The sequence below is a fragment of the Acomys russatus genome, chromosome 29, assembly GCF_903995435.1.
Source record: "Acomys russatus chromosome 29, mAcoRus1.1, whole genome shotgun sequence".
Lineage (NCBI taxonomy): Eukaryota > Metazoa > Chordata > Mammalia > Rodentia > Muridae > Acomys > Acomys russatus.
In genome coordinates, this window is record NC_067165.1 from 47,197,302 (window position 1) to 47,221,714 (window position 24,413).

The 24,413-nt window shown below is 48.6% G+C and overlaps 2 protein-coding genes across 2 annotated transcripts; both read left to right on the plus strand.

Moving 5' to 3' along the window:
* The first annotated feature begins 769 nt into the window (after window positions 1-769).
* Window positions 770-4,627, plus strand: Mrpl20 (mitochondrial ribosomal protein L20). Its single transcript, XM_051171055.1, has 4 exons — window positions 770-871; window positions 958-1,068; window positions 2,845-2,922; window positions 4,309-4,627. The coding sequence occupies exons 1-4, from the start codon at window positions 785-787 to the stop codon at window positions 4,480-4,482; spliced, it is 450 nt and encodes a 149-aa protein (XP_051027012.1). The 5' UTR covers window positions 770-784; the 3' UTR covers window positions 4,483-4,627.
* Window positions 4,628-10,699: 6,072 nt separating this feature from the next.
* On the plus strand, window positions 10,700-22,860 carry Ccnl2 (cyclin L2). The gene is given in 12 exon segments (XM_051171059.1): window positions 10,700-10,981; window positions 11,310-11,384; window positions 11,598-11,707; window positions 14,585-14,705; window positions 15,824-15,888; window positions 18,199-18,286; window positions 18,288-18,299; window positions 19,511-19,615; window positions 19,710-19,851; window positions 20,455-20,566; window positions 20,646-20,738; window positions 21,852-22,860. Coding segments are annotated over 12 exon segments (1,563 nt in total). The 3' UTR covers window positions 22,210-22,860.
* The last annotated feature ends 1,553 nt before the right edge of the window (window positions 22,861-24,413 follow it).

A 24,413-nucleotide genomic window follows, 5' to 3' on the forward strand; every position in this document is an offset into this window, starting at 1 on the left:
GAAAGATGGCTGAGCAGTTAAGAGCACTGACTCCTCTTCCAAAGGACCCGGGTTCAATTCCCAGCACCCACATGGCAGCTCACACCTGTCTGTTAACTCCAAGATCCAATACCCTCACACAGGCATACATGCAGGCAAAACACCAATGCACATACAATAAAAGTAAATAAATTATTCTTATGATGATGATGATGATGATGATGATGATGAAGAAGAAGAAGAAGAAGAAGAAGAAGAAGAAGAAGAAGAAGAAGAAGAAGAAGAAGAAGAAGAAGAAATGAGTAGGCTAAATTCTGCTCTTCTTAAGAGTTGACATCCTCATCTTGGCCTTCATGTCCCTAGAGCTCGGCGTTCCACCACACCCAGGAGCTGAGCCCTCCATGCCCTGGGCACATCCTCTTTAGGACAGTAGATCTCTTTGTTCATTGGAGCTTGTGACTAAGCTTGACTTAATTTCTATCACTTTCATTTAGGGTCAACCGATGCCCACGCACGTGCAGATCACGGAGGGCTCTTTGGTCTTTCTGTAAATCTGATTTCCATCTGCAACTGCCCTCTTTATCTACTTCATCCCCAGCCCCGCCGCCGTGGTCCCTCCAGTCCATAATATCAGCTCTATGTATCTGGCCTGCTTCGTGTTCTTCGCCTGAGTGCGGAACTCAGGGAGCGAGCCCAGAGGCGACCCGGAGGACAATACGCGCACACACCGGGCAGGCCGGACCGGGCTTTCTGACACTTGACCCGGAAGCGCTTATGGCCGCGCCTTGGCACGAGGGCGCGCACCATGGTGTTCCTCACCGCGCGGCTGTGCCTGCGGAACCGCCTCACAGACCGCTACTGGCGGGTTCAGGAGGTGCTGAAGCACGCCCAGGTGAGTGCGCGTGCCGGGATCCCAGGTGGGCACGGGCGAGGCGGCGCCCTGCCATGCGGACACCCTCCTTCCCGCCCTCCCTCTAGCATTTCCGGGGAAGGAAGAACCGCTGCTACCGGCTGGCAGTCAGGGCGGTGACCCGAGCCTTGGTGAAGAGCACGCACGCCCGGAGGCTGAAGAAGCGGAGCCTGAGGACCGTAAGCGCCGACCCCCGCTCGTCCTGGGCTCCCGGGCCGCGCGCTCAGCCCCCGCCCCCCGCGGCTTGTCGTGGCCGGTGTGTGCCCACCTCCTGCGGCTGGCTCTGCGCACTTGGCCAGAACTGCGTCAAGTGTGTGTCCGCCGTTTGAAAGCCGCAGTTTGGGGGCCAGGGTCGTAGTTCTTCCAGGTGCCCATGAGCTAAGGCAGCAGGGCCATTTCTGACCCTGAGTCAGACAGCGGTCCCTTAAAGCTGGAGCGGTGCTTCGGCGGTTAAGAGGGCTTGTCTGTCGTCTATACCGTCCTGGTTCTGGTCCCCCATCTGACAACTCTCAGCTGCTCACACCTCTGGCTCCCGGGGCCCTGGTTCCCTCTGGTCTCCTCACCCACCCGCATACATTTTCACACGACACACCCAAATATATTCGAATTAAAAAAAAAATTACAGGACTCCCTAACCTGAGTGTGGGTGTTGGTTTGGGTTCCCGTTCAGCTCTCAGCTGTTTTTTTTTTTTTTTTTTGGACAGGGTTTCTCTGTGTAGCCTTGGCTGCCCTAGACTCACGTTGTAGACCAGGCTGGCCTCGAACTTACAGCGATCCTCCTGCCTCTGCCTCCTAAGTGCTGGGGTTAAAGGCATGCGCCACCATGCCTGGCTTTTTTTTTTTTTTTTTTTTTTTTTAAACGAGGTCTCTAATTGGGACCTGGGCATGCTAGGGTGCCTGGTCTCCACCATGTGTCATAGAGTACCAAGTTCCCAGGCTTGAACTGAACCCCGTCTGTGGCACAGGCTTTCAGTCCTGCTTCAGCTGTACTGGGAGCTGGGTTACAAGCCTACACTGCCAGGCCTACCCTTGCCCGTCAACCTGTCTTTGTTTGTTGTCTTTGAGAGTCTTGCCGTATAGCCTTATCTGCCCTGTAACTCACTGTGGAGAACAGACTGGCCTCTAACTTGAGGTGTACCTCCTGCCTATTAAGTGCTAGAATTTCAGGTACATAGTATCACCCTTGCTTGTTATTTAGAATGGAAATTTTTGTGAGACAGTTTCTCTATGTAGCCTTGGCTGTCATGGACTGCCTTTGTGGATCAGGCTGGCCTCGAACTCACAGAGATCCACCTGCCTCTGCCTCCCAAGTGCTGGGATTAAAGGTCTGTATCACTACACTGGACTCAAGGCAGGTTTGATTTCTGAATGTCTTATCCCTATCTTGTTTCTAGCAAAGGTTCTGACTGAATTAGAAAGTGCTTGTAAATAGCCCAGCATGGTGGCACACACCTGTGATCCCAGCACTCTGGGAGGCAGGCAGAGCTCTGTGAGTTCAAGGCCAGCCCGGTCTACAAAGCCAGTCCAGGACAGCCAGGGCCACACAGAGAAAAACAAAGAGTGCTTGCAAAGTAAGCAGAAAAGGTGTTTCCCTCTCAGGCGAACAGGCTTCTAGGGGAAGACAGCAGCAGAGGGTCTGCATTCCATCCACAGCTGTACCCTGACTCACAGCAGGCAGCACTCCAGAGGAAGCAGCAGGCAGGTCAGGAGGTTCAGCTAACCTAGGGTGCATAGCACATAGCCAGTCATGGTGGTACAGGCCTTTAATCTCGGCACTGTCTGAATTTGAAGCCAGCCAAGGCTACATAGTGAGACTGTCTCAACAACAACAAAACCGAAAAGCAAGCCAAGGGAGGTAGTGCACACCTGTAATCTCAGGATTGGGATTATAACTCTTTCTCTGGAAAGAAAAAAAAAGTAAATCGATATCAAACATCTCAATGTTTTAATTCTAGCTCTGGATTAATCGAGTTACAGCTGCCTCCCAGGAACATGGCTTAAAGTACCCAGCTTTCGTTACCAATTTAGTTAAGGTAAGTTGAGGGCTATATGGAGATGCTGAGTATCTAAGGGAATCATGCCATCAGATGTTAGCCAGCGCTGCTAGGGCTGCATTGTAACCTGGGGCTTGTTGTCTGCACGGAGTCCTGGCAGCCACCTGCTGTTCACTCACCTTGCTGACAGTGTAGCGCTCTTACACGGTTGCATGTTATACAGTTGCCAGCTTGGATGTTTATTTTTTGTTTGTTTGTTTTAAAGATTTATTTATTATGGATACAGTATTCTGCCTACATGTACACCTGTAGGCCCAGGAGGGAATCAGATCACATTAGAGATAGTTGTGAGCCACCATGTGGTTGCTGGGAATTGAACTCATGACCTCTAGAAGAGTAGTCAGTGCTCTTAACCACTGAGCCATCTCTTCAGCGCCCCTTTTTTTGTGGGTGTGTGATTTTCCAGACAGGGTTTCTCTATGTAGTCTTGGCTGTCCTGGACTCACTTTGTAGACCAGGCTGGCCTTGAACTCACAGCGATCTGCCTGTTTCTGCCTCCCAAGTGCTGGGATTAAAGGCGTGGGCAACCACATATGATGCTGTATTTTTTTTAGAAATAAGTATACAGTGTTCTGCTGGCATGTACACCTGCACACCAGAAGAGGGCACCAGATCTCATTTTAGATGGTTGTGAGCCACCATGTGGTTGCTGGGAATTGAACTCAGGACCTCTGGAAGAGCAGTCAGTGCCCTTAATCTCTGAGCCATCTCTCCAGCCCTATCACCTGTTCCTTTTATAGTCATTTCTAGGGATAAAACCCAGAGCCCTGAGCATAAGCACTCTACCACTCAGCTACATTCCCAGGTCTTTAGCATCTCTTCTGAGCCAGAGGCTTCACTTTGAAATCACCTGCTTCCGCCAGCCCTGTATCCCTGTTCGGTAGTAATCACAGCTTAACAAGCTTATACATCTTTAAATTACAGTCAAGGGCTAGCCCATGCCAGGCGTCTTGGTGCCAAGGTGACCACTGACCCTACCCATGGGACCTGGGCCTCAGCTGCCTCTTCCATGTCCCAGCCTTCATAGTTTTCCTTCCTTGTCCCTGCCCACATTTGTCCTGCAATGTCCACCTATGCCCCTTCCACAGTTCCCAAGTGTCCCACACTAGCAGGGTGGTGTTGCCTACTCTAGACTCACTCAAGGTCTTGTGGTTACATCCTCCTGGCTGTTCCAACATGGCGTCTCCTGTATTCTACTGTAGTAGTTTCTTCTGTTTGTTTGATAGGGTCTCATTGCGCATTTTTTAGCTGGCCAGGAACTGCCTGCCTGCCTCCACGGTGTTGGATTAAGGCATGTTCTGCCACACCCAGCTCTCTCACGTTGCTCCTGATGCTCACTGCACCTGCTGTTCTTTGTCTTTCCAGTGCCAGGTGGAGCTCAACAGGAAAGTGCTTGTGGACCTGGCCATCTATGAACCAAAGACTTTCAAATCTTTGGCTGCTTTGGCTAAGAGGAGGCAGCAGGAAGGATTTGCTGCAGCTTTGGGGGATGGGAAGGAGCCTGAAGGCATCTTTTCCAGAGTGGTGCAGTACCACTGAAGGCTGCAGTGCTGTGGAAACTGTTAGAAACAAGGATTGTCGTCAGTAAGTCTGATTTGTATTTATGTACATTTTAGTAGCAGGCTTGAGAGAATAGGTTTTCACTCAATGACACAGTCCCAAATCTGTCCTGTAAAGATTGTACAAATAAAGTTTTTGCAGTGTTCAGTTTCTGAGTTATTTGCTGGCACAGACTACCCACCCATAGACTTACCATCGGCTGCTTGTTATGGGACAGGCTGCTAAGTGGGAGTGGCAGGGTTCCTCTTTGCCTGCTGCTTTCCCCTATAAAGGTAGGTGTTCTACACCAGGCTTCTGAACTGACCCCGGTTCCCCCCCGCCCAGTTTTCTGGCCTGCCTTAAGTACCCCCAAACTGTAGGCTTACTGTAAACAAGGTTGATATTAATCTCTTTTGGCCTCTTCCTTGTGTGCTGCCTGGGCCCAGTGGCTCAGCTGCTGAGCCACATCAGGATGACCTGCTCTTGGTCTCAGCCTGAAAAGCTGCATCCGCTTCAGAGGGGGCAGGCGCTCACACAGGGTCGCTCTGTCAGGTTCCAGAACATACTGTGGACAGTCTCCAGCAGTGGCACCTCAGCAGCGCTGTTGGTGCTGCATTATGTGGACTCTTTCACTCTCCCTCTGCAGTGCATAGTGTATTCAGGTTGAGCCCATCCCTGGTCCTGTTGGGTCCTGGCTCATAGGCTGCCATCTCTCTTAAACACCTCCTCTGCGTGCCTCCCTCATGTTTTGTAGTTTGCGCTTCGCTACTTTCATTCTGGTGTCTATGCCTACCTCACATAATTGGGTCTAAATTTGATCTCACCCTAAGAACTCTCACCAGAGCTATTTCCTGAAAACAAAGCCCAGCAGACCCTGACAGTGACCCCTGTAGAAAGATGTTAATTCAAAACATGATCTTCTAGGTCTGTGGGATCTGGCTGGAATACAAACATGCCTTAATCTAGAAGACAGAAGCAGACAGATATGAGTTCAAGGCCAGCCTGGTTTAGAGCAAGTATCAAGTAAAGAAAGGCTTAGATCTAGGATTAGTGATACATGCCTTTAATGCCAGTACTAGGGAGGCAGAGGCAGGTGGATTGTTGGGAGTTCAAGGCCAGCCCGGTCAGTGAGTTCAGGACAGCCAGGGTGACAGTAACCCTGTCTCGGGGGAAAAGGAAAGAAGAAGCACTCCTGTTTGACAGTGATGTTTAATTGGCAGAAAAGTTGAAGACTTAGAAGAGTTGACAGAATTGATCAGCAGTTTTACCAGCACAGTAATAAAGAAATGGAGCTGGGTGTGGCAGTGTACGACTTTAATCCCAGCACTCGAGAGGCAGAGACAGGCGGATCACTGTGAGTTCAAAGCCAGCCTGGTCTACAAGCGAGTCCAGGACAGCCAAGGCTACACAGAGAAACCCTGTCTCGAAAAACCAATAAAAATAAAATAAAGTAAAATAAAATAAAAAAATTAAATAAATAATAGAGAGAGACAGATGGGTTGCAAAGAGAGAACTCGGGGTTAAGATGGAACAGGCTAGAAGATGAGAAGCCAGAAGATTAGAGCAGATTAATGAGTTAGTTTGAGGCCAAGCAGAGCAATTCTGGGCCCAGAGAGAATCCAGATTAAATAAGTCAACTGGGAAAAGAGTTTGAGCCAGAACAGCTGAGTTGAACCAGCCAGCCCGGAGCTCAAAGAACAAGCAAGGGTGAGCTCATTAAGCAGTGAGTCTCAGAGGCTGAAACCATTCAAGGCCTAGATTAGAGCATACAGAGGCTAGAAGCTTCCAGAACTAGGCCTAGGTCAGCAGAAGGAGGCAGGAAGCCTCCCAGACAACAGTTGAGCCAAGAAAAAAGTTTTACCGACCCCTCTCCTTGACTCACTACATTCTCTCTTTGAGCAAAATCTATCAGGCCATTTTTCCAGTCCACCTGTGGTGACAGTACTGTAAGAAACTTGCTGAGGTGTGGACAAAGGATGCTCACCACATAGTGAACCATTGGCTGGCAACAGTAAAGATGCTACTAACGTGGGGCCTGGAGAAGTGGCTCAGCGGTTAAAAACAGTCTGCTCTTCCAAAGGACCTAGGTTCAATTCCCAGCACCCACACGGTAGTTCACAACTGTCTATAACAGTTCTAAAGGATTTGACACTCTCACACCAATGCACATAAAATAGTAAATTAAAAAAAAAAGAAGGACTATTAAAGTCTAGTTGGTGAACCAGTAGTTTATCGTGGTTACTTATGGGAGCAGAAATAACTCAAAAGCACACCACAGCACGAGAACCAGAGCACACTGCACAGCTTACAGGAAGCTCAACAGGTTGGGGAGTTTCTCTTCCAGGCACCTTTGCTTATATGAGAGTCAGTCGTCCTTACAGCTGATGAAATGACATGCTTGGGGAGGGACCTAATGAATGAACAGTAAGTCAGGGACATCCTGATGTCATTTTATTCTCTCTCTCTCTCTTTTTTTTTTTAATCTAAAAGACAGTGTCCTGGCTATCCTAGAACTCACTTTGTAGACCAAGCTGTCCTTAAACTCAGAGATGCACCTGATTCCACCTCCTGAGTGCTAAGCCACCATGCCCAGCTTCTTGTATCTTAAAGAGTTTCCCTGCAGGATGGAATGCTTTACTTCCTTTAAGAAGATCCTTAGCGGGCACAGTGGCGCACACCTTTAATCCCAGCACTCGGGAGACAGAGGCAGGCGAATTGCTGTGAGTTTGAGGACAGCCTGGTCTACAAATCGAGTCCAGGACAGCCAGGACTACAAGACAAACTGTTAGGATTCTGCTTCAGTCCTCCTACTTGTGATGTCATTGCTTACCTGCCATGGGGTGTGGCCCTGCCCAGGGCCATATAAAAGGACAAACCTTCCATGTAGCTCCCTCTCTCTCTCCCCCCTCTATTCCCTTTCTCTCTCCATCCTCTCTTCTCTCCCTGTCTACTCCCTCTCTCTTTCTCTTCCTCTCTCTCTGTCTTTCTGTCTCTCTCTCTGGGGTACCCCTTCCCTCTTTCCTTCTCTCCCTGTGCTCATTTAATAAACTCCATATTGGGGCAGGAGAGATGGCTCAGAGGTTAAGAGCACTGCTTGCTCTTCCAAAGGTCCCGAGTTCAGTTCCCAGCAACCACATGGTGGCTTACAACCATCTATAATGAGATCTTGTGCCCTCTTCTGGTGTACATAAGTAAATAAATCTTTTTAAAAATAAAAATACAGGGGCTGGAAAGATGGCTCAGTGGTTAAGAGTACTGTCTGCTCTTCCAGAGGTCATGAGTTCAATTCCCAGCAACCACATGGTGGCTCACAACCATCTATAATATGATCTGATGTCCTTCTCTGCCTGCAGGCAGAGCTCTGTATAAATAATAAATAAATAAATCTTTAAAAAAAAAAAATAAAATAAAAATAAAAATAAAAATACAACATAATATCTGTACCTTGTATCATCATCATTTTCTTTTTATTAATCATAACAGAAACCCTGTCTCAAAAAACAAACAAGGACAACAACAACAAAAGAACATCCTCTGGCCAGGCACATGTAGGCCTTTAATTCCAGCACTCACGAGGCAGAGTCAAGTGGATCTCAAGTTCAAAGCCAACCTGGTCCACAGAGTGAGTTCCAACACATCCAGGGACATTACTCAACGAAACCCTGTCTTGGAAGAAAAAAACAACAAAAATCCTCATGATGAAATAATTTATCTTGGGGAAAATTTTATACAATAGCCATTTATGTAGGAAAGGCCCAGGTGTACTTTGTTGAGCCCCTTGCTACAGGAAAAGCCATTCTGAGCTCTTCCCTTGGACTCAGTGCCCACTTCTACCACCATACATAACTAATCAAGCCCTAATTAGCCTCCTACAATGTAGTTTTGTTTTTCAAGACAGGGTTTCTCTGTGTAACAGCCCTGGCTGTGCTGGACTCACACTCCAGACTAGGATGGCCTCAAACTCACAGAGATCCTCCTGCCTTTGCCTTGGGATTGCTGGGATTAAAGGCATCTTGCCACCATGCCTGGCCTGCCTCATAGAATTTTTATTGTTTTTTACAATTCATGTAGCGCAGGCTAGCCTTGAACTCACTAAGTAGGAAGGGTGACCGAATTACCGATCTCCTGCCTCTACCTTCCAAGTGCTGGTATCATAGGCCTGTACTGCCTTGTTGGTTTCTAGGACACAGGGCATTGGGCTCACAGCTTCTTGGACGCTATGTAAGCACTCTTTTCAAGTCAGTCATAGTCCCAGTGCCTAAAGGTCACCGGGACCCACCCACCCTCTCTCTGTCATTGTCGTAGGCCGCCTTAATTTTGGCTTCCATTACTGAAGACCCCTAACAAGGCCTTTTTGTTTTGTTTTGTTTTGTTTTTCGAGACAGGGTTTCTCTGTGTAGCCTTGGCCATCCTGGATTCACTTTGTAGGCCAGGCTGGCCTTGAACTCACAGCGATCCGCCTGCCTCTGCCTCCCATCTGTCTAAAAGTCAGTGCACTGAGTATTTATGTTTTATTCCCAATACTGCACCACTGCCTGGGTGTCCAATACATATTACTCATTAGCCAGGGCTATTGGACAGATCGGGTAGAGGATACGGATGTTTCTGGCCCTATCACTGAGCTCTGTTTCCTACTTCGCCCAATAAAGACAAGAGATACACTGCAAAGCACAGTTGTACCCATCAGCATAATCCAGCCTAGGTGTCTCTTCCTGTTGGATGTAATAGTCATCTCCAGTACCAGAGTCTGTCTGGAGTGACCAGAGCCAACAATATCTCCTAGTTCTTTGGCTAGTTTCAGTTTAGGGAAGGGGCAAACTGATCAGGCAGGGACAGCTGTGTCCACCTTGGAGCTGCAGCCTAGAGGTGGAACAGTTGGTTGGGCAGGAACAATGTGGCTAACCCAGGTACGAGATGCGGTCTTTTGTTGAATCTGCTTAGGCAATGGAGTCAAATCAACCTACTACAGCTGGACTAATGCAGACGATTGGCAGCCTTGTTTGCAGGTCAAAATGCCTGCATCTGTGGTGTCCTCCCAGTTTCCCTCCCACCGAATCCGGCTGCAATCCTGGTGAAAGCTTGAGATAATTCAGCCGTGACGGGTCATAACCACATCTGCACAGCAGCAGCATTGTTATGGGGAAAACTAGGCAGGTCAGGAATTGAGCCAGGGACATTAATACTGTCTGTAGGGTCATCTCCAAGCCTTTCAAGGTCCCAGACATTCCTGGCGCAGGATAGCAGGGTCCTCAAGCCTGCTCCTTCCAGTCCCTCTCTGTCTGTCTCCCTTCCTCTCTTTCTTTTTTCCACGAGAAAGGGTTTCTCTGTGTAGCCGTGGTTGTCCTGGGCTGGCCTCGAATTCAGAGATCCGCCTGCCTCTGCCTCCCTAAGTGCTGGGATTACAGGTACGCAGCCACCATGTCTGGCTTCCAGTTCTTTTAATCTGCACTTAAAAGGGGGCGGGGGGGGGGTTCGTATATGAGTGCTCTACTCCATGTGTGCAAGACAGAAAAGGGCATCGGATTCCATTATTGATGGTTGTGAGCCACCCTGTGGTTGCTGGGATTTGACCTCTGGCAGAGCAGCCAGTACTCTTAACCACCGGACCACCTCTCTAGTTCCATCTGCACCTTTTTTTTTTTTTTTTAAACTATCAAGACAGGGTTTCTCTGTGTAGCCTTGGCTGCGCTAGGCTCTATAGACCAGGCTGGCTTCGAACTCAGAGACACACCGCCTCTGCCTTCCGGGCGCTAGGATAAAAGGCGTGCGCCACCACCGCACCGCTCCGCTCCGCACTTTCCATGCTGGCAGATGCAGCGGACAGCGGAGAGAACTCTCAGACCCGGTTCTAACTCGGGTGTAAATGCGGTGCATGCTGGGCTGCGCGGAAGCTGTCGTCCCGCCCGAGCCCTTCCAGAGGCCCCGTTTCCGAGGCAGGAGCACTACACTCTCAGGACCTTCCGGACCGGCCACTTCCGATTCCGGCCAGACCGCGGAGCCGAGTGGGTAACGAGCGGCCCCACCCGAGGCCATTTCCGGCGTCGGCGCCTGACGTGATGCGGAGGGACAGGTCGTACGGCCAACCGCGTCGAGGCGGCGATGACGTACAGCCAATCGAAGGGGGGCGAGGCGGGGCGGCCGTGAGCGTCGCGAGGAGCCGCCCTGCCGGGAAGGCCCAAAGGGGAAAAAAAAAAAAAAAAGGAGTCGGGGCCACAAAATGGCGGCGTCGGCGGCCGGCACCTCGGGCTCGGCGGCTCCCGCGTCGGCGGCCTGCCCTTCCGGCTCGGGGGGAGCAGCCGCAGGGTCCCAGGGCGTGCTGATCGGCGACAGGCTGTACTCGGGCGTGCTCATCACCTTGGAGAACTGCCTGCTGCCCGACGACAAGCTCCGCTTCACGCCGTCCATGTCGAGCGGTCTCGACATCGACACCGAGACCGGCCTCCGCGTGGTGGGCTGCGAGCTCATCCAGGCGGCCGGCATCCTGCTCCGCCTGCCGCAGGTAAGGGCGCGGCCGCGGGCTCTGCAGGCAACCGTCCGCCGGGCGGGCGGGCGGGCGGGCGGCCGAGTGCGGGCCTTTGTTGTCGGCTCGGCCCACGGCCGGGGGCAGCCGCGACCCAGACGCCGGCCGCGGTGCGAGCCCGGGTGCCCGGCCGCTGACCTTGGAGCCGGCCCCGCGCCCGCGGCACTCGGGCCCTTGGAGCCTCCCAGGAAGGCCTCGCGGGGCAGCTGTCGTGGGCGCTTGTCCCCGGGGAACCACACAAAGGCACTTCAGCCGGTACAGGCTTGAGTCCTGTGTTCAAAAGTGATGGAACCTTCTCCGTCCCTAGGTGGCCATGGCGACAGGGCAGGTGTTGTTCCAGCGGTTCTTTTACACTAAGTCCTTCGTGAAACATTCCATGGAGGTAGGCTGCTTTCTGTTTTATCAGAGAAAGGAATTGGGAGGAAGCCTGGCTTGTTGTGCCCACTGTTTAAGTCAATTGACCTGCAAAGTCTACACAACTCTTTCCGTGGAGGCCTGTCCCTCTGTACCTTCTGGTCGCCCCTAATAGTTTTGTTATTGCCTTGGAAGTTTCTTAGGTTGAGGAAAAACATCTGTGTCCTAATGTACATTTCAGCATGTGTCCATGGCTTGTGTTCACCTGGCTTCCAAAATAGAAGAGGCTCCGAGACGAATCAGGGATGTGATCAATGTATTCCATCGCCTTCGGCATCTGAGAGAGAAAAAGTGAGTTCCTTCCAGAGTTGTCATAAATGCCCGTGGGTGCTGTCCTGGGGCACTGATAGCTGGCTGCCCTTGCTCTGTGTGCCCACATCAGCTCTTCACCTGTGTCCTGTTTATTCTATGGTTCTACTCAGAGCTTCCGAGCCGGGGCCCCTGGTTCTCACCTTCAGCTGGTACCCTTAGCCGATTGTCTCTTGATGTCTTGTCTTGCCTGTAGTTGTAACTGGCCTGAAATGTGGGTGAGGCTGGTCTCAGCCTCTTAGGGGGTCCCATCTCAATCTTATATTTAGATTACATGTGTGAGCCGCATGCTGGTCTCCAAACACTGCTTTTTTTTTTTTTTTTTTTTAAAGACTTATTTGTTGTATATGACTGCTCTATCTGCATGTACACCTCCATGTCATAAGTGGGCATTATATCCCAGTATAGATGGGTGTGAACCACCAAATGTGCCAGGGATTGAATTTAGGACCCCTGGAAGAACAGAAAGTGCTCTTACCTGCTGAACCATCTCACCAGCCCCAAAATTTGCTTTTTTAAATTTTTATTTCATTTTTAAAATTTAACTTAGTTTTATTTTGGTTTTTCTTTTTCTTTTCTTTTTTTTTTTTTTTTTAAAGATTTATTTATTTATTACTATGTATACAGTGCTCTGCCTGCATGTACATCTGCAGGCAGAGGAGGACATCAGATCACATTATAGATGGTTGTGAGCCACCATGTGGTTGCTGGGAATTGAACTCATGACCTCTGGAAGAGCAGACAGTGTTCTTAACTGCTGAGCCATCTCTCCAGCCCCTTTATTTTGGTTTTTCAAGACAGGGTTTCTCTGTGTAGTCCTGGCTGTCCTGGACTCGCTTTGTAGACCGGGCTGATCTCTAACTCACAGAGATCCACCTGCCTCTGTCACCCAAGTGCTGGGATTAAAGGCGTGCGCCACCAACACTGCTTTTTAAAACACCCATGGGGAGCTGGGCAGGATGGCACAAGCTTTTAATATTGAGGAGGCAAACTGAGGAGGATCTCTTCAGTTTGAGGTCAGCTTGGTCTACAGTGCTGCAAGGCAGCCTGGTCTGTACAGAGCAACCCTGTCTAGCAAAACAACAAACTAAGCCGGACATGGTGGCGCACGCCTTTAGTCCCAGCACTCGGGAGGCAGAGGCAGGCGGATTGCTGTGAGTTCGAGGCCAGCCTGGTCTACAAAGTGAGTCCAGGATGGCCAAGGCTACACAGAGAAACCTTGTCTCGAAAAACCAAAATAACAAACAACAAAAAAAACCCAACAAACTAAATAAAAATAATCCACACTTGAAGCACACTAAAAGTGAGATATGGGCTTGTAATCCTGGTGATTGAGGGGGAAACAGGAGGAGGATCAGGTTCTTCCTAGCTACATAACGAATTTGAAGTCAGGCTGGGTGGTTGTGGCGCACGCCTTTAATCCCAGCACTTGGCAGGCAGAGGCAGGGGGAATCTCGTGAGTTCGAGGCCAGCCTGGTCTACAGAGCAAGTTCCAGGACAGCCAGAGCTGTTCCACAGAGAAACCTTGTCTCAGGGGGAAAAATTTTTTGCAGTCAGCCTAGGATACATAAAACTCCTTTACACACACACACGCACACACTACCCAGAAAACATAGGAAAATCTGTCTCAAGTAAATAAAGCACAAAAGCATACCAAGGTGGCTTAGTAGGTAGAGACTTGTCCCCAAGCCTGACAGCATGCACTCAGTTCTGGCATCAGCCTAGGAGGAGGGAGAGTTGACTCCCACAAGTTGTTCTCTGAGCTCCATAGGCACAACTCATATACACACCAGTGTAACACAAAGCCTAAAGCACACACACACACACTGGGCTGATGAGGGGCTAAGTGGGTAGGGAGCCTGCTGTCAGCCCGAGGTCATGGTTCTGGTACCCAGGTCCCACACTGTAGGAGTAGAAGGAGGTCACTGGCTACGGCAGTCCTCACAGACAAGAAGGCCAGAGCACGAATGTCCCTAACTGGACCAGTGCCTCTAGACCTGTGCTGTCCTGGAACTTGCTCTGTAGACCAGGCTGGCCTCTCACAGAGTGCTAGGATTAAAAGCATATGCCGCCACTGCCTGGCGAGACTTTCTGCTCTTTTTCACAGAAATCATTTGGTTTTTGTTTTGTTCTGCTTTGTTCGGAAATAGAGTCCTACTCTGTATGTAGCCTTAGCTGGCATGCAGCTTTTTGTGGACCAGAGTGGTGTGCTCACACAGATGGTCTGTCTCTGCCCCAGAGTGGCGCAGCTAAAGGAATGCACCACCATGCCCAGCCTAACCAAAGCTTTACAACACCAGCTGGTAGAACTTTCAGTAGTCTGTCATTCATATCTGCCGCTTTCTCATTCAAGAGTTCAACCAACTCTTGAAATTATTTGGGCTCAGATGGGGGGTAGAGGGTAAAGTCAGTCTCTCTATTGAACATGCATAGGCTTTCTTGTCACTGTTCCTTAACTGTGCCCTGACTATACATGTGTAGCATTTACGTTGTACTGGGTATTGTAAAGTACCCAGATATGATTTGACGTTTGCAGAGGCTGTGTATACGTGCTGTGGGGAAATGACACTATTTTGTATAAGGAACTAGAACATTCATAGGTTATGTAGCACTTGTGCAGAGACCCTGAGATCCTCCACCATACTCGAGGTGTGCTGATACCAGAATACTGTTCATGCGTAGACACGGGGAGGTCAGTAACAAGTGTATGTAGGTTAGAATTGAAGTTCTGCAATTTTGTTAAAGGAAGTGAAATTTGTAGCTTTCGAGTACTGTTATTTATCACCTGGAAATAGTTGTGGAATCTGAAAGATTTTGTTTGATTGGTCCTGATACAGGACTTATGCTTTGCCTTTTCAGGAAACCTGTGCCTCTAGTGCTGGATCAAGAGTATGTTAATTTAAAGAACCAGATTATAAAGGCAGAAAGAAGGGTTCTCAAGGAGCTGGGCTTCTGCGTCCATGTGAAGCACCCTCACAAGGTGGGTTTGTTTGCCTTGGCGCCTGTGGCCACCCAAGCCACACTTCAGCTGACTTCCCCCAGGTGCTGTCCTGAAGGCCTCGGAGATACTGACTACTGCGCTCGTTTGGTTTTCTTGTTTATGTCTATAACTTCAAAAGTAGTCCTTTACCAACCTACTATAGTGTTTCCTTTGCTAATATAAGAGGTTTTGAAATGGCATTTTTAAAGTTAGAAGTTAAATTCATTAATATACATTTTTCTTGCCTGGCTTGGATGCAAGCAGGTCAGGAGTTCAAAGACATTTTCAGCTACGTTTCAAGGAGGCTAGGCTCCCCTACACAAGATGTTGTCTTGGGCCAGCTGTGGTGGCAGCGGATCGCTGTGAGTTCGAGGCCAGCCTGGTCTACAAAGTGAGTCCAGGACAGCCAAGGCTACGCAGAGAAACCCTGTCTTACGGGGGAGGGTAAAAAGGAGGGATGGGGACGCAGCTCTCCAGCCAGGCGTGGTAGCAAACACCTTTAATCCTACCCTTGTTAGGATCCCTGTACTTTACTGGGCCATAAGAGAAGTTCAGGCTTAGCTGAGCAGGCAGATTTGACTTTGAGGCCGACTTGGTCTGCCTTTTGAGCTGTAGTCCAGCCGGGGCTACATAGCGAGATCCTGCCTCAACTAACCAAACCAAAGCTGATGCTTACTTCTGCGATCTTGCCGTCTTCTTGCTTATTTGAGTTCTGGCATTAGATTCTTGGTAAATTGTCCACTAAATATTTTAAATGCTTTTTTTAATAGGTTTAATGTTATTTTCATATTTTATACAAGTTGGCTACTGGGGTCCAGGGATGTGTAGGGCAGGCTAATCTCATTGGTGAAAAAGGTGTCAACAAGAATGAGAATGAACCACATGGGAAACAAGGCTTCAGTGCCATTGTGTGCACCTTGGTCTTCACACACGTACTCTGCCCAACTATAAAAGCAGGTAGCAAGCACATCACAAAAGTTGAACTGTTTGCCGGACGTCACCAGGAGCTCCCTGGGATATAGCTTGAGCTTTTGTTTTGTTTCTGCTGCATGGATACCAAGATCTGAGTTCTTGCTCTCGAAGTGTTTGATTATGACCGCTTGACCCATATCTTGCAGATCATCGTTATGTACCTGCAGGTGTTGGAGTGTGAGCGTAACCAGCACCTGGTCCAGACTGCGTGGTGAGTTGGCTTTCCTTGTCTCATGAGACCTGCAAGGGCAGTTCAGGAATGTTTTACTTGAGGCACTTGGGCAGTGGGTTGTCAGCCCATGACTTGGTATGGGCTGGAATTGTCCCAGTGCCTAGTGATCTGCCCTATAAACACCTAGCAGCCTTCCCCAAAATGGCAGGGACAGGTTTAACGGTAGGTGCCCCATCCACCCCTGCCCCTGTGGGGTTTGTGAGCTGGGCGTATGAAGGCTATAGATGACAGGCGGAGCCACAGAATCAGTGGTAGGGCTCCAGGGACCTGTGTCCCTTGAGGGAAGGGAGCTGGGGGTTTGCTGCATTCCGGGGGTGGGGTATGGTAGAATGAGCCTAAGTAACAGTTTGGTTTTGGGGTATGTTTTCCCCACAGTTAAGTCAAGTCTGAGGGGTCATATTGCTGACTGAATTGTCTGGTGCTATGACGTGCTTATGGAGAACCTGTTTTGACTTTTCTTTTCTGTACTCTTTCAATCAAAGGGTAGCCTCTGAGGGTAAGTGACTAAGACTTCTCCTCTGCTGTCCAAGCGCTTTGGTGCAGGGACAGCGGCCGTCTTCAGCCAATCCAGTGCAGGCTCTCCACCGAAGGCTGGCTCTAGACTGGTGGTATGCGCACCCAATAGTATAGTCATGGCCCGCTGCTGCTTGTGGTTGGTTCTCTGACGATTGTGCTTCTTGTTAATCCTGTTGTGCTTGGTAATTGTATCTATTAGAATTGATAACTGTCTTGACTTGAATTTTGTTCTTTTAAAACTGTTGTACCTGTGCAATAAAGATGCAATACCTTTATCTTAAAAAAAAAAAAAAAAAATGTATAGAAAGCTGTAAGAGCTGAAGTGGCAAAATTGGCATACTAGAAATTCAGACTGCTGTTGGATCCTGTCATTTCTCCCAAGCCCTAAAGTTGCTCTTTTCAGCAGCTTAGGTGGGACTCCTTCCAGTAAAGGTGTGCATCTTTAAACTGAACTATTGTAACTTATTTCAAATGTAGCATTAAGTTTAAATACACCTTTAAAGGGGTTCACTTGTTTTTAGAACTGAAAGTTAATGGATTAATATATTTGAATACTAAGAATTTCTTACTAGTAGTAAAATTATTGATGGTTATATTTGTCAATGTTTAAACTGTTTAGCCACAGCATGGCTCCTGGGAAATGGGTAGTGCCACTACCATTCCAGCTTCCTTCTCATGTGTAGAGCTACTGTTTCCAGGGCCAGCTGCCTCTTACAGGCATCTGCAGAGTGTATTGTTTAGAATGTCAAAGTGGGTTTGTTATCTTCTCTAAGGTTTTTAGGGCAGAGATACTGGGTGGGGCAGTTAAAGCTCTCATATGTGGTACAGCCTGACATTAGGGCACGCTGTGCCGTTGGATGTGTTGGGCAATGTGTGTATAGATATGTATACATATATAAAACCTTGACATGTTTTCTCATGAATTGTTTTTCATGTTGGTAAACCAAGTATACCCTTTGGTTTTAGTCTATAAATTTTAAAGAAATATATAAAGAAAATGTTAAAGATGTAACCAATTTTAAAAGACGTTTAACTTTTCTAAAAATGTGAAGTTTTGTACCTACATATCTTCTAAAGTATTATAGCATTTTTACGTGTACTTAGTTTGATGTCACTTTTAGTGTTTTGTTGCTTTTGTCTGATTTTTATGAATGTTCATTTTAAGACTCCTTGTTGAAATGGGACAGTTTGGATTTGGAAACGTTCTTTGATAAGCCCGAGAAGAGGGTTCCCTGGGTGTGGACCTCCTCCGCATGATGCACCCATGCATCTGAACTGCACCCAAGGGCCTTTCTCTTACCAAGTGGATTCCTCACTGGACCTGGGGCTCAGTCACCTGGAGAAGGGCCGGGCCACAAATGCTGCCTGAAGAAAAGGAACACAGGAGGACAGCTTGTCTCACAGATGCGAGGCTTCATGCTCAGCCTTCCCATTTGAGTTTGCATGTTTCTCTGCACTATGGATTTTGAACATTTAGATTTCTTTAATCAACTCTATTTTAACTACTTAGTAGCATTTTCTTTCTAAGCATTGTGCTTTGCATGATAGCAGGTCAATATAGAAGGAAAAGTAAAGTTAAAGTCGGTTCTCGTTCATAGCCACATGTATTATCTGACATTCAGCCAGCTCTTATCCCCAGTGATTTCAGAATGTCCCCGTATCTCTGGGGATTCCCTGAGTACACAGCACAGTCCTAGTGTAGAGCCCTTAGGAATAACAACCTTTGGTAACAAGAGCGAGCGAGCATTACAGTCTTCCTGGTCTTGGTTTCAGGAACTACATGAATGATAGCCTTCGAACAGATGTTTTTGTGAGGTTCCAGCCTGAAAGCATTGCCTGTGCCTGCATCTACCTCGCTGCCCCGGACACTGGAGGTAAGTACAGGGCTGTCTGGGTTTTGTCTGGACTCTAAACGTTCCTCTAATCTCTAGTAAATGTTGCCTATACCTGTCAAACTAGGTTCCTTTGCAAAAGAGTTTCTTGGTAATGTCAGTTTCAGGTGCTGCCCTAAGGACTGTATTGGTCTTGAAGTGCTTTGTTGTTGGTGCTGGTGGTGTGTGGTGATTGTGGTGGTGTGTGGTGTGTGGTGGTGTGGTGTGTGGTGTGTGGTGTGTGGTGTGTGGTGTGTGGTGTGTGATTGTGGTGATTGTGGTGGTGTGTGGTGTGTGGTGTGTGGTGTGTGGTGTGTGGTGGTGTGGTGTGTGGTGTGTGGTGTGTGGTGGTGTGGTGTGTGGTGTGTGGTGTGTGGTGTGTGGTGTGTGGTGTGTGGTGGTGTGGTGTGTGGTGTGTGTGGTGTGGTGTGTGGTGGTGTGGTGTGTGGTGTGTGGTGGTGTGTGGTGTGTGGTGTGTGGTGGTGTGTGGTGTGTGGTGGTGATTGTGGTGGTGTGTGGTGTGTGGTGTGTGGTGGTGTGTGGTGTGTGGTGGTGTGTGGTGGTGTGTGGTGTGTGGTGGTGATTGTGTGGGTGGTGTGGTGGTGTGTGGTGTGTGGTGTGTGGTGTGGTGGTGTGTGGTGTGTGGTGGTGTTTGGGTGTGGTGTGGTGTGTGTGGTGTGGTGGTGATTGTGGTGATTGTGGTGTGGTGTGGGTGTGTGGTGGTGTGGTGTGGGTGTGTGGTTTGGGTGTGTGGGTGTGTGGTGGTGTGTGGTGATTGTGGTGTTTTGGTGTGTTGGTGGTGTGGTGTGTGGTGTGTGGTGTGTGGTGGTGATTGTGGTGATTGTGGTGGTGTGTGGTGTGTGGTGGTGTGGTGTGTGGTGTGTGGTGTGTGGTGTGTGGTGGTGTGTGGTGTGTGGTGTGGTGTGGTGGTGTGTGGTGTGTGGTGTGTGGTGTGTGGTGGTGTGTGGTGGTGATTGTGGTGGTCTGTGGTGGTGTGTGGTGGTGATTGTGGTGGTGTGTGGTGGTGTGTGGTGTGTGGTGGTGATGGTGGTGGTGGTTTTTTGAGACAGGTCTCTATTATGTAGCTCTGGCTGTCCTCAAACTCAGGGATCCACCTGCTTCTCCTTCCCGAGTTCTGGGATTAAAGGCGTGCACCACTACACCTGACGTTAGAGTTTTTAAGGAAAGTAACATGATAATATTTGTGTTCACAGATCCCTTTACCCAATCGTCCACATTGGTTTCTTTTGTTTGGAGCAACTGAAGAAGAAATTCAAGAAATTTGCTTTAAAATCCTGCAGCTTTATACACGGAAAAAGGTTCTTCTGTGTGGTTTTGTTATTCTGTTTGTGGGTTATGTGCTTGTGTTTGTCCAAAGCATCTGACTCTGAGTGGATGACTCTGGCTTTTCAGGTTGATTTGACACACTTGGAAAGTGAAGTGGAAAAGAGAAAACACGCCATCGAAGAAGCAAAGGCGCGAGCGAGGGGCCTGCTGCCAGGGAGTGCTCCTGTTCTGGACAGCGCTGCAGGGTTCTCACCTGCTCCCAAGCTGGGTGAGTCCAGGGTTATATTCCCACAAGGGATAGCAGTTTGTGGCTTCTGGCTTTTGGTTTGGGGGTATGTACTTCAACTCTCATTGAGTTGAGTTTGCAGTGTACCTCAACAGTGTGATGGTACTAGAATCCTTAGCAGTTTATTGGTAATCCTTAAAATAAGGCAAGGCCTTTAATTCCAGTGCCGGAGACAGAGGCAAGTGGATCTCTGTGAATTCGAGGCCAGCCTGGTCTACAAAGAGTCCAGGACAGCCCAGGCTACAGAAAGAGACCTTTGACTCAAAAAACAAACAACAACAATAATAATAGTAATAATAATGCGGTCCCTGAAGGATTTGTTTTTAAATTAGGAAATATGGACGGCATTTCTGAAATGCTTTTTTTCCCACCGTATCTACCAAGTTGGCTTGTCATCTGATTAAATTTTTAAGCTTGCTGAGTCTACAGTTGCGTTGTTAGATCACAGACTATGACACTCACTCCCTGAACAACAGACCTGTCTGTGTTGTCTGTGTGTTTTCACTCTGGGTCCCAGCGCAGTTAGCAAGTGGTCTGGTCCTGCATTGCTAGTACACTTCTTAGTGATATTCTTCTTTGACTTAGTAGAATCCCCCAAAGAAGGTAAAGGAAGCAGGTCGTCCCCAGTCTCTGTGAAGAACGCCAAACGGAGAGCGGAGGGCCCAAAGAAAGCCAAGGCGGACAGCCCTGTCAATGGGTAAGATGCCCTTGCTGCCTAGACAGACAGCGAAGATGGAGATGCTCCAGGTCTGTAACTGCTGTGCTTCTGTTCGCAGCTTGCTTAAGGGACAGGAGAGTCGAAGTCAAAGCAGGAGTCGGGAGCAGAGCTACTCAAGGTCTCCATCAGGATCTGCCTCTCCAAAGAGAAGGTGTGCCCTGGCTTACACAGCACCGTGGCCGCTGTCTTCTCAGGGTGAAGGGTGGATGGAGATTGCTCGCGGGACAGTGAGGATAGTGGCTCCTCTTTATTTTATTATTTATATATTTGTCTTTAGTTGGTTGGTTGGTTGGTTTTGGTTTTTTGAGACAGGGTTTTGGCTGTCCTGGACTCGGGTTTGTAGACCAGGTTGGCCTCAAACTCACAATGATCTGCCTGCCTCTACCTCCCTGCTGGGATTACAGGTGTGCACCACTGCGCCTGGCTTTGTTTGTTTGTTTTAAGAGACAGGATCTTTCTATAGCTCAGATTGTAAAACTGGAACTTTGAAGCACGGTGGTGCACCCCTTTAATTTCAGCACTCGGGAGGCAGAGGCAAGCGGATCGCTGTGAGTTTGAGGCCAGCCTGGTCTACAAAGCGAGTCCAGGACAGCCACGGCTACACAGAGAAACCCTGTCTGGGGGCAGGGCGACTAGAACTTTGTAGACCAGCCTGTCCTTGAATCCTTTTTCCTTTTTGTTTTGTTTCAATAATTTATTTATATTTAATGTGCATTGGTATTTTGTCTGCATTTATATTTCTGTGAAGGTGTCATATCCCCTTGACCAAGAGTTACAGACCAGTTCTGTGTGAGTGTTGGGAATTGAACCCTCTGGAAAAGCAGCCCTCTACTGAGCCATCTTTACAACCTTGTTTTGTTGTTGTCGTTGAAGCAGAGTTTCTTTTCTGTGTAGCCCTGGCTTTCCTGGAACTCATTCTGTACATCAGACAAGAGATGCACCAGCTTCTGCCTGCCAAGTGCTGGGATTAAAGATGTGCACCATCCCACCCAGAGAGACAGTAACTCTTAGCCTGATGTGATTCTTCATCCTGTGAACTTAAGATTCCCTTTGTAGTCAGGTGTGGTGACGCACGCCTTTAGTCAGCACTTAGGAAGCAGAGGCAGGCGATCTCTTGAATTTGAGGCCAGCCTGGTTTACAGAGTCCCAGTACAACCAGGACTACAGAGAAACTGTATAAAACAAATAAAAACATAAACAGAGGCCCCTTGCCAGCCCCTCTGCTTAGGGGCAAGTGGTCACAAGTACGTTTTCCTTTCTGCAGGAAAAGTGATAGTGGCTCTACCTCAGGTGGATCCAAGTCACAGAGTCGTTCTCGGAGCCGCAGTGACTCTCCTCCCAGGCAGGTACACCGTGGTGCTCCCTACAAAGGCCCAGAAGTGAGGGGCTCTCGGAAACCCAAGGACTGCAAGTACCTCACCCAGAAGCCACACAAGTCTAGTAGTCGGAGCTCTTCTCCTCGTTCTCGAAGCCGGTCACGAGAACGGACAGACAATTCTGGAAAATACAAGAAGAAAAGTCATTACTATAGAGATCAAAGACGAGAGCGCTCAAGGTCATATGATCGCTCAGGTCATCGCTATGAGAGGGACCACCCTGGACACAGCAGACATCGGAGGTGAGGTGGGTTCCCTGGTGCTGCCCTGGGCCCTCCTGTTGGGCACACCCTGGCTTCAGCAGCCTTGGAGCATGACGGTTTTGAACGTGTTTTTGACTGGACCTTGAGGTGAATTTAACTGATGAGACAGTGGGTAAGGTGCCCTTCAGGCTGGCCTGGGGAGCGAGCGCCGCACATCTGTCCCAGTTGATGGTGCACCTCAGCTGTGGACCTTCAGGTAGCTGGATGGAACAGCAAAGGCACACGTCCCCATTGGCGTGGCTTGGTGCTATTGACAAGCTGTCTCTTCCCTCCTAAACTGATACTCAATTACGTTAAGCCAAGAGGATGATTTTTCAAATCTTTGCCTATATTAGGTTGTACTTGTGTACATATTTTGCAGTGTTTCACAGTAAGAAAATGGCCTTAATAGCCCCTTTGTACCTATTTACGGTGTAATAAACATGTGTTTGATACAAGTGGAAGCTATGTGTGAGAGCTCAGAACTTGAATTCTGTTAGCTGAACACTTGTAGAGAGAATTCTGATTTTAAATGTGAAGGAATTTAGGTCTGTGTTGAGAGTCATATATTTTTATCTGTGCAAGCTGAGTGCAGGCCACCAGCTCTAGAGAAATCTTACGTGGTTGAATAAAGAAAATCCTCAGGACCTTGTTATGTAAGACTGGCTGCATTCTGCTTGTTTTCTTCATGACTGGGGCGTGGCTCCGAGACTCAGGCCTGCACAAGTGCTCGTGTGCAGCTGTGCACTGCTGTTCTCAGGGAAGTATGAGCCACGCCTTCCCCAGTCCTAGCTCCCTGTCTCACTAAAGTGAGCTCTCTGCATTGCTGAAACCATCTCCCTTAGAGATGAGAGGCTGTTTTCTGGAGGACGGCAACAGGGTACCAATGGATAGCTCAGGGTTATGGGCTTATCGTAATTTACGGTTTGTGTTCCGGCACAGGGATAGCCTGGAAAGGCTCCTGAGTTCAGAGCTGGGATCTGAATCCCTGTGGGCAGTAGGACATCAAAATGTACTGGCTCTTCCGCCAGGGGCCACTTCCATAGGCCACACCTAGAGTCCTCCATCCCCCTCCAGCCTCAGTTGCTGTTGCATCAGAGCTTCCAAGTGTGCCCAATGTGCTTTGTCTGAGCAGCAGTGCTGGGGCCATTCAAATACCGCTCAGGCCAGCGTCGTGGCTCCCTGTCCCTATACCATGGAGTAGGGCACCTGTGGTGGCTTCCAGGTCATGGTGATCATTGAGACCAATACAGGTTCGTCTTAGGGTCAGCAAGGTATATGTGGGCCCTGCTGAGAGAAAGATTTATCTTAGTGGCCCCTGTGGTATGATCACCCCTTCCCTCCCACAGTGGTTCTCACGTCGTGGGTCTCCATGGCCCCTGTGGGGTTGAATGACCTCTTCACAAGGGTTGTCTAAACCCTGAGAAAACATAGATGCTTAAATTATTATTCATAACAGCAGCAGAATTACAATTACGAGATAGCAACAAAAACAGTGTATGGTTGGGGTCACCACAACATGAACTGTAGGGAGGTTGAGAACCACTGCTCTAAGGGGGACCCATGTGGCACAGGGCACAGAAGCCATTGTTTGTTTTGCCTGACCCATGTACTGTGCATCAAGAACCTGTGATTCAGGCATTTCATGCAGGAGGCACTAGACCACTTTTTTTCTTTTTTAAATTTATTATTATGTATACAGTGGTCTGCCTACATTACACCTGATGGCATCAGATCACATTATAGATGGCTGTGAGCCACCATGTGGTTGCTGGGAATTGAACTCAGGACCTCTGGAGGAGCAGCCAGTGCTCTTAACCTCTGAGCCATCTCTCCAGCACTATACAGCTTTTTCTTCATCGTGTATAGTACTCCAGGAACTTTTAGGTTATAGAAAATAATAAAAAAAAAAAAAAACTACACAAACCCTTTGTTTTGTTCTAGAATATTTCCCTTAACTGTTAAATTTAATTAAAAAGAAGAGATTGCCAACTTTGGCACAGGCCTTTAATCCCAGCATTCAGGAGGCAAAGGCAGGTGGTTCTCTGAGTTCACTTAGTCTCTACAGTGAATTCCAGGCTGGTATGTAGTGAGACCTCGTCTCAAATAAGTAGGGTTGAGGAATGTAATGGGACATTTGCTTTGTTTTGTTTTTTCAAGTTTCTCTGTGTAGCTCTGCCGGTCCTGGTACTCACTTTGTAGGCCAGG